At 40.3% G+C, this 12,996-nt stretch overlaps 1 protein-coding gene across 1 annotated transcript in view; it reads right to left on the minus strand.

Annotated features, from left to right (window-relative positions):
- Window positions 1–2,903: 2,903 nt before the first annotated feature.
- pmfbp1 (polyamine modulated factor 1 binding protein 1) overlaps window positions 2,904–12,996 on the minus strand; it is a gene marked incomplete at its 5' end in the record, with an annotated part of 175,765 nt that continues 165,672 nt past the window's right edge. Inside the window, one exon of the mRNA XM_079838772.1 lies at window positions 2,904–5,658. Coding sequence (XP_079694898.1) covers window positions 5,656–5,658 — 3 coding nt within the window. The 3' untranslated portion in view covers window positions 2,904–5,655. The remainder of the gene's footprint in view (window positions 5,659–12,996) is intronic.

A 12,996-nucleotide genomic window follows, 5' to 3' on the forward strand; every position in this document is an offset into this window, starting at 1 on the left:
TACTTATAAAGTACATATTAATGCCTTATTCTGCATGACAATATTCTACATCCCTTAATCTTACCCAATACCTAAACTTAACAACTACCTTGCTAACTATTAATATGCAGTTATTAGGAGTTTATTAAGGCAAAAGTCAAAGTTAATAGTGAGAATTGGACCCTTATCTAAAGTGCGAGTCTCTTTTCATATAGGCTACTGTTTTTGCCTACCATAGAGTAGGAAATATGTATTTGGATGCAGCCACATTATGTCTGAATAAACACTCTACACAGAAAAATGTAGGATTTAATTTAAAACAATTTTCACTTTGAAAATGCTAGTAATTTTCAGAAATAATTACAAAAAACCCTGACAAATAACACATTGAATTAAATGTGAAATTTTTGATAACACTTTATTTTAGGGTTCAATTTGCAGTATTAACTAGTTGCTTATTAGTATGCATATTACTAGGATATTGGCTGTTTATTATTTATAAAGCACATATTAATGCCTTATTCTGCATGACCATATTCTACATCCCTTAATCCTACCCAATACCTACATTTAATCTACTATTAATAAGAAGTAAATTAAGAGTTTATTGAGGCAAAAGTCGTAAATATAGGAACACTCCACTTTTTTTGAAAATAGGCACATTTTCCAACTCCCCTAGAGTTAAACAGTTGAGTTTTACCGTTTTCGAATCCATTCAGCCGATCTCCGGGTCTGGCGGTAGCACTTTTAGCATAGCTTAGCATAGATTATTGAATCTGATTAGACCGTTAGCATCTCGCTCCAAAAATGACCAAAGACTTTCAATATTTTACCTATTTAAAACTTGATTCTTCTGTAGTTACATCGTGTACTAAGACCATAGACCGTAAAAAAATATGGACGACGCGACTTCATTGACTTCCGCTGACCAAAGTTGAAGCTTTCATAGGCCCGCTCACGGCGCTGACATCTTGGGACCGAGTCTGCGCAGTAGAGAACAGGAAGTAGAGGCGCAATTATCAAAAGCCCGCCCACACTCTCGCAGATGTAGAACAATTCATTATGTTGGTGTGAAATAAACAGTTATGGAAATGTAGAAATTAAAGCTAAAGCTCCAATCTCCTCCCAAAAATCCAGAAAAAAGTCTGTTAGTGCCTCAGTGACAACTTCACTCAGAGAAGCCGTCAATCTCAGCTGTCAATCATGACGTCACACCCCCCGTTTTTATAGCATCAAATAACTCACTAAAACTAAACTTATTTAAAAACGAACACTTGAAATGAAATTATTGTAATAAAAACTGCCTAAAATGACAGAAACCATCTTTAGGAAACAATTATTTGAAGTGTAATTAAATTGTTTAGTGTGTCTCGCGCCCATTCAAATACATGGAGGGGTGGGGTTTAGGAGCTATACTGGGACCAGCCACCGGGGGGCGATCGAGGCGCGGAAGCTTCAATTTCTGACAGGAGCACTACAGGCTTGACTAAGACCGACGGAAAATTAAAAGTTGTGATTTTCTAGGTCGATATGGCGAGGAACTATACTCTCATTCCTGCGTAATAATCAAGGAACTTTGAGCCGTCCCATGGGTCCAGCGGCGCAATGATATTACGCAGTGCCTGGAAATAGTCCCATATTAATCGTTTTGGATTATTACGCAGGAATGAGAGTATAGTTCCTAGCCATATCGGTCTAGAAAAAAATAAAATAAATTCCGTCGTTCTTAGTACACGATGTAACTACGGAAGAGTCAAGTTTTAAATAGGAAAAATATCGAAACTCTTTGGTCATTTTTGAGCGCGATGCTATCGGTCTAATCAGATTCAATGATGTATGCTAAAAGTGCTACCGCCAGACCCGGAGATCGGCTGAATGGATTCAAAAACGATAAAACTCAACTGTTTAACTCTATGGGATTTGGAAAATGAGCCTATTTACAACAAAAGTGGAGTGTTCCTTTAGTGAATGTGTTCCCCATACTAAAGTGTTTCAGTAGAAACCCTGACATAGCATTTTCTTGTTAAACATACTCCAATAAAATTTGTTTACCAATTTTTTACAGTGTACGGTACATACAAGCAAAGTGATCCAAACTGTGAAAAGTCCCAGTGCTGTTGGCCAATCAAATCTAAATCCTATATTGGATCAGATATTGTGTACTAGTCAAGATATTATCAATATTATAATTATACAAGTACCTTCAGCCCTTGTTTAAAACATGTACATTTGTCACTTACCAAATTCGAATAATCATAGATGATTCGTCTATCATGCTGCATAAATAGTCACATTATTTCCTTGTTTTTTTGGAACACAACCCACTCAGATGAGCTTGAAACTGAGATGTGTGAAGATCAACAGTGCTACACAAATGCATATGACCCGCATTTTATTCACGCTATTGTTCACTGCTGTTCAAGGTCCTTCCTCATTATTTGCGACATAATCACAACCTTGTTTTGCATGTGATTATGGTTGTAGCTTCAGGGCACCATTGTGTTTGTGAAGTCTGTTTCACTAGAATTGGCCTTAAACACAGTGCACAGGGAAATTCTGAGTATTAATAACAATTATTGGTGTCCATTCGTTTCTGCAGACACCTTTAGTGTTGGATATTGACTGCTGCCTATTTATTTCGTTCCTTGTCACTTGATTCACCTTCCATTGACTCAGTAACACTTCAAACAAGGCCTCTCATTCACTGACAGGCTCTCCACACACACTCTGCGTATGTGAGCGCAACACAAGTATCAGTGCGACTCAAGCAGGAGGATATTATTCTAAATGGCATCATGATCTGAAATAGAAAATGAAAGCATGTGCTTGACATGTAAGGAAAATAGATCGTTTGCTGCTGTCTTCCAGTCATCCACTGAAAGGCTTTCATTTAATCCTTACTAGTTATGAAAGCAGCCAAATACAAACATGTATCACTTTTATTGACTGATTTGTGTTTCTAGGAAATGCATGATGACATAGCGAATAAGGCATGACATTATTTAATCATTTAAAAATGCTATTGATGTTGCTGGCGCATCACTGAAATCTTTTCATTGCCTCTTCAACGTAAAATCCATTAAAATATTATATATTAGGCCATCATTCATATGACTGATTCATGTACAAATACAAGTATTACCTCTAACTTTTCTAAGCCACAAACTATGATAGAAGCAGCATTGAAACTTTACCTGCCATTAGAATGTACACTCTCATTCATCTCTGTAATCTAAAAATGTAATTAGGAAGAAAATTCACAGTAGAATGTTCATTAAATATGAAGTATTGTACGTCAACAAATTTCATTCGAAAGGCAAAAATAAATCAGCAGCTGATGTCAGTATATAAATGAACACGAGGGGAATCAGACACTTAGTGCGGAGCTATTCAGATATGAATCAATTTGTATCAACATAGAGATTTAATCTTATCGTAGATGAGTACATGGATTCCCATGCTGGACCAGGTTTGTCTGGTGAAGCTGGTTGACCAAGAAAGTCTTGTTGGTCAAGTGACCAGGAAAAAAGCTTAAAGCAGTGTAAGATGGTTTGCTGGTCTCTCTGTGTGGTTTTATGTGTTTTTCGGCTGGTCAGGCTGGTAGAGATCAGCTAAAGTCAAGCTTGGATAGGCTGGCATGTCATCCTAAACCAGCTTAGACCAGCAAAAAATCTTAGACTGGTTTCAGCAAGGTATAGTGACCCAACTGACCTTACGACAGTGGTTACTTAACCTCATTCACCCCTTTTCTAGGGCGGGTACTCCGAGTCGGTTCAGTTGCTGATGTACCTGATTGGAATAAACTACCTTGAATACAGTTGATCATCTTGCAAAAAAACAAAACAAAACAAAAAACCGGAAGCACAAGCTATTATGTCTCCCTTAAGGGACATGGTGGTAGGGAAAAATATGAGTAAAGGAAAAAATATGACATGGTAGACACATTATGTCAATGTTTTTGCAATCACAAATGTTTTGTGTTCCCCCGAGAAATTGTGCGTTTCCTCGCAAAAACGTTTGCGCTCTGCTGAAGTTTCTCGGGGAGCATGAAACGTTTTGTAAGCGAGCGCAAAGTTTCTTGGAGGAACGCAAATCGTTTTGCAAGCAAACACAAACGCGAAACGTTTGTTTCTTGGGGAAACGCGAAACATTTTGCAAGCGAATGCAAAGTTTCTTGGGGGAACGCGAGACGTTTTGTGAGTGAATGCAAATTTTCTTGGGGGAACGCGAGACGTTTTGCGAGCAAATGCAAAGTTTCTTGGGGGAACGCTAAACGCTTTGTGAGCGAACGCAAAGTTCCTCGGGGGAACGCAAAGGTTTTGCAAACAAACGCAAAGGTTTTGCAAATAAATGCAAAGTTCCTTGGAGGAACGCAAAGGTTTTGCGAATGAATGCAAAGTTCCTCGGGGGAACGCAAAGGTTTTGCGAATTAATGCAAAGTTCCTCGGGGGAACGCAAAGGTTTTGCGAATTAATGCAAAGTTCCTTGGGGGAACGCAAAGGTTTTGCGAATTAATGCAAAGTTCCTCGGGGGAACACAAAGGTTTTGCGAATTAATGCAAAGTTCCTTGGGGGAACGCAAAGGTTTTGCGAATTAATGCAAAGTTCCTCGGGGGAACACAAAGGTTTTGCGAATTAATGCAAAGTTCTTCAGGGGAACGCAAAGGTTTTGCAAACAAACGCAAAGGTTTTTCGAATGAGTGCAAAGTTCCTCGTGGGAACGCAAAGGTTTTGCGAATAAACGCAAAGTTTCTATGGGGAACGCAAAACATTTTGTGAGCAAATGCGAAAGCATTAACTTATTATTTTTCCTCACTTCCTCATATTTTTTTCTACCACTGTGTCTCTTTAGGGGCTCTGTATTTATGTCCGGTTATACTGAAACACTAAATTTAAAGGTAGAAGATGAGAAAATAGTGAAATTACGATGGGACATCTACCCAAAGTGTGAAGTCAGACAGTTGACATGAAATATTGATATAAATATAGTGTTTTTCCTAAAAATAATTTTGGCTGCATGTAGTCTTTGTATTTAATAGAGCAAACAAGTGTAAAGAGTGCAAAAATGACCGACAAAGTCAATATCATGCCTTTAAACATGAAATTTGTGGGTCTAATTGACCCACTAACATCACAGTAATGGAGTTTACAAGCATGTTCCCCAAAACCTCAGTGTCGAAACTTTGCCGGCATGTTAATGAGACTAAATGAGAAATAGTCACACAAGTTCAAGAAAAAATATCCAAGGTTAACCAGTATTATTGCAGGTCAAATTGAAATCAGTTATCCCGCTTTCTAAAAACATAGACTGTACTGTATTCTACCATTCCTTTCCTTAGTGCAAATGTAGAGAGTTTTGGAGATTACTGGCTGGCTTCCGAACAGAACGAATGAAACTACATTCACTAGCATCTTTGGAGACCTAGCATCTGAATTGCATGTACTATAACAACACCTTTTTAACAGAATCTTGGGAATTTGCCAAAAAAGGAGGGTTGTATGTCACTGACATTTGAGTAAAATCATGTTTTTTCCAGACCTCTAAACTCATTGAGTCAGTGATTAAGAAAGGATCCAACAGTTCTGTAGCCATCCATGTCGTTCCAGACGCAGGCACTGACCGGCATTTGCGCTGCAGGTGGTCAGGACAGGCTTTCTTCTTCCTCTTCCTCTTTCTTCACTGTGAGAAGCAAACAACATTGAAATGTATTTACAGCCACCTCATAAACAAGGTTATTACTGATTCAACGGGCTTCTCCAATTAACTAAACACCCATTATGTCCATCATAATTGCACTTGTGTATATGACATCGGCAAAAACATTTTCATATGCAAACAAGCTTTCATGCTTATATTCTATTCAAACAGTGTCTCTCTATCTCTCTCGGTTGGCTTTGGTTTCTTCCTACCTACCTCTGCTTTTCATTTCTGAGAGCACAGAGGGTCTGAACACTATTGCATTGGAGATGAAAGTTTAAAGGCTACTGGTGATATCTACGCCATGTTCCCCAAAAAATAATGAGCACTCTCATTCTTGAACAGCTCATCAAGGTTTTTAGTCGAGCCTTACGTTCTCTGTGGAAAACAAATTCAGCTTATTAGCCAAGTATGCATCTCCTACCTCTGTGTCTGCATGTAAATTTCACCCTTTATTTAAGGAGAAAATCACCGTTCCACGTATTCCCCAAACTCTTGGCTGTCTCCGTCGGACAGCTTAGCATATACAATGGGCTCGTCGGCAACTTCAGCGGCATGGCTAATGCGAGACCTTTTGTGCGGTTTAATTCCAGAAGGATAAACAGGCTTGCGCATGCAAAATTATTCAAACACAGATAATTAACCCGGGAAACAATCAGCTGTATGAATAATAATCCGCAGTGGTAGACATTATAACTTTTGAGCATGAGAATAAGATGGATGTGAGTACCTTTGGGCATGAGCTTATCAAATAAAGCTCGGTAAATGTACCCTGAATGAAATGAGTCAATCATTTTAATGTGTGAGAGAAGCCCTGAGGAGAACAAATAAGCAATCACTGCATCACGCAGGGCGAGCAAATGAACCTGCTGCACAATTAGGCAGGGTCACATTCAGCGAGGGCTGCAAGCACTCCATGTGCTAATGAGCTCTGTGCGTGTCAGGGAAAGGGGGATGGAGAGAGAGACAGTTGCCGCCTGAATAAAGAGCCTACAACCGGAGCACTTACGGTGGTATGGATAGCACTTCATTAAGGACACTTTCACACCAAAGCTTGTGGTGCGAACCAAAGTCGGTTTGATGTCAAAGTTCAAAGTTTATTTGGTTATAAAGAGCAACCGAGTTCTCTTAAAAGTTGGTCTGGGGTGCAATTTATTTGAACTGAGGACAGACTGTTCCTACCAACTGTGAACCGTACCCAAGTCACGGAAGTGAACTACTAATGCAAGTGCGGTTTTGTTCATTTAAAGGTCCCATGGCATGGCATTTTTCTATTATTTTATAGTGTTTCCTGAGGTGTACTTATATTGTTAGTATGATTTTTACATCATAAAATGTCATAATTTAGAAATAAAAGGCATTTTTTCTATACTGCTGTTTGCCCTGTGGCTGACTGCCCTGCTTCAAGAGGCGTGTCTGCTGTGAGACTTCAGGAAAAACGCCCACTGTTGTGATTGGCTGACATCTTTGCATTTTAAATGAGCGGAGGGGGCGTGGTTTAACGAGGCACGAGCAGGCACGAGTCTGCCAGAGACAGATGGACCTGTGTTCACTTCACATCAGTTCTCTCAGCACGTCTCAGTTCAGGGTGAACTGTTGTAGTTACTAGAATATACTTCAGGTTATTAGTTTATTTCTAGTCAGAGGGGCTGTCACTCATGTCAGAAAGTTAGTAAATTATGGATCAGCGCTGACTCGAGACGCGAACCGTTTAGAACGATTCAGTCCGATTTGGTGAACTGGTTCGGTTCACTAAAAAGAACCGATTCAAAAGAATGATTCGTTCGCGAACAGGACATCACGGAGACGGAGCGATTGCTAACAAAGTTATTTATAGTAACTACTGAGTTATGAGAGCGCTGTCTGTCAGCGCGAGTTTATTGTGTTTGTATCTGAGAGTTCTGAATAAACACGAGTCCCAGTCACACCGAGTCCTCTTCATCATTATTCTACCAACTTTGTAACACATGCAATGTACCATTACAGCGAGATGAACGAGTTAGTAAGTTTGATTAAAGCATTATTTCTAGATATGTTCCAATCATATGAATAGCGTCAGTGATGCGCATTGAGTAACTTACACAGCGCAAACAAAGACACAACAGCAGTAATCGAATGTAATCCAGTTTATTGTGGGGAAAGCTGGCTAGCCTAGCCCAGATACCCTCACGCTTACCCCCCTTCTGCTTAATCTCACGCCGCGTTTGGTGCCTCCGCTGTGGGCCAGATGCAGTACTGGGGGTCGGGGATGTTGAAGGCCGAGCTTCGGCGTGTGTGAGGTTTATCTCTAAAGATGTTACTGCTGATGTTAAACAGAAAAGACTGTATGCACATTGTAGAACAGATAGACGCGACGAGGACGTACAAAACACTGACTCACAAGATAGAAAACACGAAAACACCGTTCTGTCGGGAGAGAGAGAAGCCGCAGCGTGTGCACGAATAATAAATAATTAGCTACACATCAGAAATCAATGATCACAGATCAGAAGGAACTGAAGAAAGACTTCTGTTTTCATTTGTACATCCAAACACTGAGAAACTGCCAGTTCACTCGTTCACAAGTAACGTTAATGATCTCTCGAGCGTTTGCATGGGCGTGCCAGATTCTCTGGGCGGAGGAAAGGGAGGAAACCGTTCCTGCTTGGACGTCAAACCAGGAGACGTCAGGATTGGCTCGTCTGGCCTGTCATTTTCTCAAAGGCAGAGACAGACAGCCAGAACTCGGGTTTACACCGATCAACATTTCTATCCACTTGGGGACAATATTCAGGCTAGGGGAACTCATATTAATGTTGAAATACCTCATAAAATGAAAATTTCATGCCATGGGACCTTTAAAGATTTGGTGATGAATCCAAATAACAAAAGCATGAACAAAAATGGAAAAATGTAACTGGTAAACAGCAGGCTCTAGTATTCTCAGTGCTACTGCCGGTGATGACGCCAGCATACTGGGGTTTGGATTCAAAGGCAAAATGTGAAAAGACACTAGTGGGGTCAGGTCTGGACCGAGATATTAAACAAAAGCTCAGTGTAAAGTGTGCAATTCCGGCCACATCTGTTGCGCTTGAGACAAACTTCAGGATTTGTAAAGGATTTCTTTTGTCGTCGGGCAGCCTTTGATTACTTAAAGGGTTAGTTCACCCAAAAATGAAAATTCTGTCATTAATTACTCACCCTCATGTCGTTCGACACCTGTTAGACCTCCGTTCATCTTCGGAACACAAATGAAGATATTTTTGTTGAAAGCTGATGGCTGAGAAAGGCTTCAGATAGGCCTCCATTGGCATTCAGTACATTTACACTCACAAGACACATAAAAGGCACTTAAAACATCGTTACAAAGTCCATCTCACCACAGTGGCTCTACAATAATTTTACGATGCGACGTCAATAGTTTTTTACGCAAAAAAAAATCTAAATAACGCCTTTATCCAACTTGTTCTTGTCTTCCGTGTGTGCCTCCACGACGCATGCGCGAGAATATGACGCAGATCCGGCGTTCGGACACATGACCCAGAAGCGATTTGTTTACAAGCAGAGGAAGACGCGCGTGTCTAAGCTGTTGAATTCTACATTGATCGTGCTTTAGGTCTCGGCATAGTGCTCAAAATGGGGCTAGAGTGTGCATTTCATGGATTCCCGAACGCCGGACGATACGTCATATTCTCGCGCATGCGTTGTGGAGGCACACACGGAAGACAAGAAGAGGTTGAATAAAGTTGTTATTTTGATTTTTTTGCGCACAAAAACTATTGTCGTAGCTTCGTAAAATTATTGTAGAGCCACTGTGGTGAGATGGACTTTGTCACGACGTTTTAAGTGCCTTTTATGGGTCTTGGGAGTGTAAATGTACTGAATGCCAATGGAGGCCTATCTGAAGCCTTTCTCAGCCATCAGCTTTCAACAAAAATATCTTCATTTGTGTTCCGAAGATGAACGGAGGTCTTACGTCGAACGACATGAGGGTAAGTAATTAATGACAGAATTTAAATTTTTGGGTGAACTAACCCTTTAAGACCAAAGTATTCTTTAGTTTTTACATGAACACTTAAGCCTTGTTTATACTTGACGCGTCCGCACGAGCACGAGGGTGTGCGTGGCAAAAATGATGTCATCGTGGCGGTGTGCAGCGCATTTTTTTTGTAACTTTTCGCGTGGCTCCGCATCCGAAGATGCACGCGTTTGAGGCAAATCTAGCCAAGCATGACGTCTCATCACACCGGCACCCACTTTGCACATACAAATTAATTGCTTATATTTAAATGAGCCTACAAAAGCAGAAATAAGCCCTTTTATTGAAAATAAAGATCCATGTTTAATAAAATGTTCAAAAAACTAAATGAAAATGTTTAGTGAGATTAGGAAATATTTAAGAGATTGTTAATTTAACATTAGTTGTATACGTACATGTATACATACATTTTGTTCTCATATCACAAGTAATAATATCAAGGTTTACTGAGTTTTACACAATTCTTTTGTAGTGTGGTTTTTGGTGAATTGTACTAAAATAAATATCATCACCTGTGTACATTCTTCTACTTCTCACCGCTGTTTCCTGATGGTTTATACAACAATTACTCCTCTTTAAGAGTTCAAAGAACTCTTTTGTTTCAAAGAATAGCACAACGGCGAGCGTGTCAAGTATAAACGCCTCGTCCGTTTGTGGAAAAGTTTGCAGTCAGTGGAGGCTCGCGCTACGGAGCCAGGCGAAAGTATAAACAAGGCTTTGCAGGTACACAGTCATACTACGCACGCACATTGGAAAACATTTTAAAAAATATTTTGCACGCTATTTCTTTTTAATGAACTCTTTCACCACCAGTGTTTTTGGAAAAAAGTTGGCTGCTACCCCCAACATTTTTGATCATTTTCATGGCCCCAGAATATTTTGTTGTACGAATATCTGAACATGCAATATATCCAAAGAAAGAACATACGCTCTGCTAAAAAAAAAAAAAAAAACCTAGCTTCAAACCTAGCTCCTAGATTTATCAACACTTGAATGTGGGGAAGTTTCATAAAAAAAGCAATATTTTTAACAAAAAGCTGAGAAAATAGCATTTTTTTCAAAGACTACAACGTGCATAAGCAATGCTTTTATCGCTTGTTTCTGCTTCTTTTTTCCTGTGTTTTGATCCGGAGATGCTGTACTCTTTCAGACATTCCGTAATAGTGCTCCCTACCTAAAAACAGAAAATTAATTTCATGGTGGGGAAGAGTTGTCTCATAAATGACAGGAAATTCCACAAATGGCAGGGAAAGAGTTCATTGTGAAATTTACTGGCAATTTCTGAGTGAAAATTGTTTCTACACCAGTTTCATTGTCTAATCTCACTCAATAACGTTCTCGCTGAAGTGGGCTTCTGTTATTGTCGCGTCTCCATTAGTTTGTTGTTTTTGCTCCGTCTCTTCTTTTCGACTGTGAAACAATGGCCCGGCCCACTGTTGCCACCTTGTGGTCCAAATAATTAGTGCAAAAAAAAAGAAAATCAAGGCGCATATGCGAGTTAATGAAATCTACAACACATGCACTGTCCAACGCAAACATCCAAACCAATGCTGTGTGCCGGACTAAATGCACTCGTTGTATGTGCGCAGCCTACATATGATTGTTTTGACTCCTTTACACATTTGATAAACTCTTCACGAGTTCTCAGCTGGTCAAAACCATGTTCGGAATCCCTCCATCACACAAACGAAGATTTTCTGCGAGGAGACGCGGTTCTGACACCTGTACCGAACTGTGATGGTGTGTGCATCTTGTGACATATCCCTTTTTGGTTCGTTTACATCTTTAATCTGTGTTACGTTCATATTTCGTTTAAAAGCGGACAGAGACCCATCTTTTCAGCGGTCTCGGTTCTCTTGTTTGGTACACACCAGGGTTCAGATGGCAGCGTTCTCACTTATTAAAATGAACCGCACTAACAGAGCAATCGCACCAGGGTTCGTTTTAATCAAACCAAATATGCCAAGTGTGAACACATCCCTAGTCTCCTACAAAAATGGGAAATCACAGCCAGGCACGGTGAAGCCATGCTCCACCTGTCTAATGAAAAACGCAAGAATTGTTGATGATAATGAGAGAACGATATATGATTTTCTTTTTTCATTTCCAGCATGACATTTGGCAAAGTGCTTGCAAGGGCTTGCTTGACTTTGTGCTGTCCTATTTATATTTTAGGGGTGTAACGGTACACAAAAATGACAGTTCGGTACATACCTCAGTTTTGAAATCACAGTTCGGTATGCTTTTGGTACTGCAGTGGGAAAAAACAAGCCACGTAGGTTTATGATTTGTTTGAAGCGCAACACAGAGTTTAAACAACAGTTAAAACAACGTTGTATTCTTTTGGTACATGCATACCGACCAGAGAAGGATGTCAGAACATCACGTGACTGATCACCTAGTAAACGCTGTCAATTGTGACCAAACTGGTCTGAAAATCAAAACCGTTGATGTCACAAAGTCTGCCTAGGCTTTTACCCAAGATCTCACTGAGGTCACATTGTACAATGTGACAAGCAGCTTAAGTGTGAAACCAGCCTAAAAGTCAGACGTATATTAAGATAAAGAGTGGGAGATGACGTGCAGAAGACACAAATGACGCTGGATGAGGCTGACAGACAGCCGGTAATAAGGGCAGTTAGCAGCAGACAAACACTCAGGTACGCCAGCCTCACCACGAGGCAACCAAACAGGCCCCATGGCGCAGGCTTTCAAAGCAAAGTCAAAGTTATTAAGTATTCAATCATATAAAAGGGAGAGGAAGGCGTGAAAGGTTGCGGACCAAAGCACTTTTGCTCCAGTGCATTAAGAGGCTATGCAGCCGCTCCAAGTCTGCGTGAAAAGAAATAGATTGCCTCCCCAGAAGATGGCAGCTTCCCTGTATCCCCCTCCTTTTTTGCTCTTTAATAACTGCAATCTGCTGTGAAAATCTAATCCCAAGTACCATTTACGCTGCACCCAGATAACTTCTGCTTGGAAAAGCGTACAATATGAATATTTCATTCCCTGATATCCAAATAAACATGGCAGGCTTTCCATCAATCAGGGGACGCTGCAAGAAGTGAACTGGAAAGTGGAAATTGCTAATGAATAGCAAGGTTTGGGGGGGGGGGGGGGGGGCATGTCTTGTAAAAGCGTCTGTTTTAGTTCTTCAAAAATGTATACATTTGCAAAAAAAAAAAAGAAGAAGCTCAGAGCGCAGTGATAAACATCCCCCCCGATGATCTTGATCAAGGCCTGCCATTAAACACATCCATATATGCCCTCCTCCGCAGCGCTATAAACATGGCCATCCCTTTCTG

This window comes from Gobio gobio, assembly GCF_949357685.1.
Source record: "Gobio gobio genome assembly, chromosome: 2".
NCBI lineage: Eukaryota > Metazoa > Chordata > Actinopteri > Cypriniformes > Gobionidae > Gobio > Gobio gobio.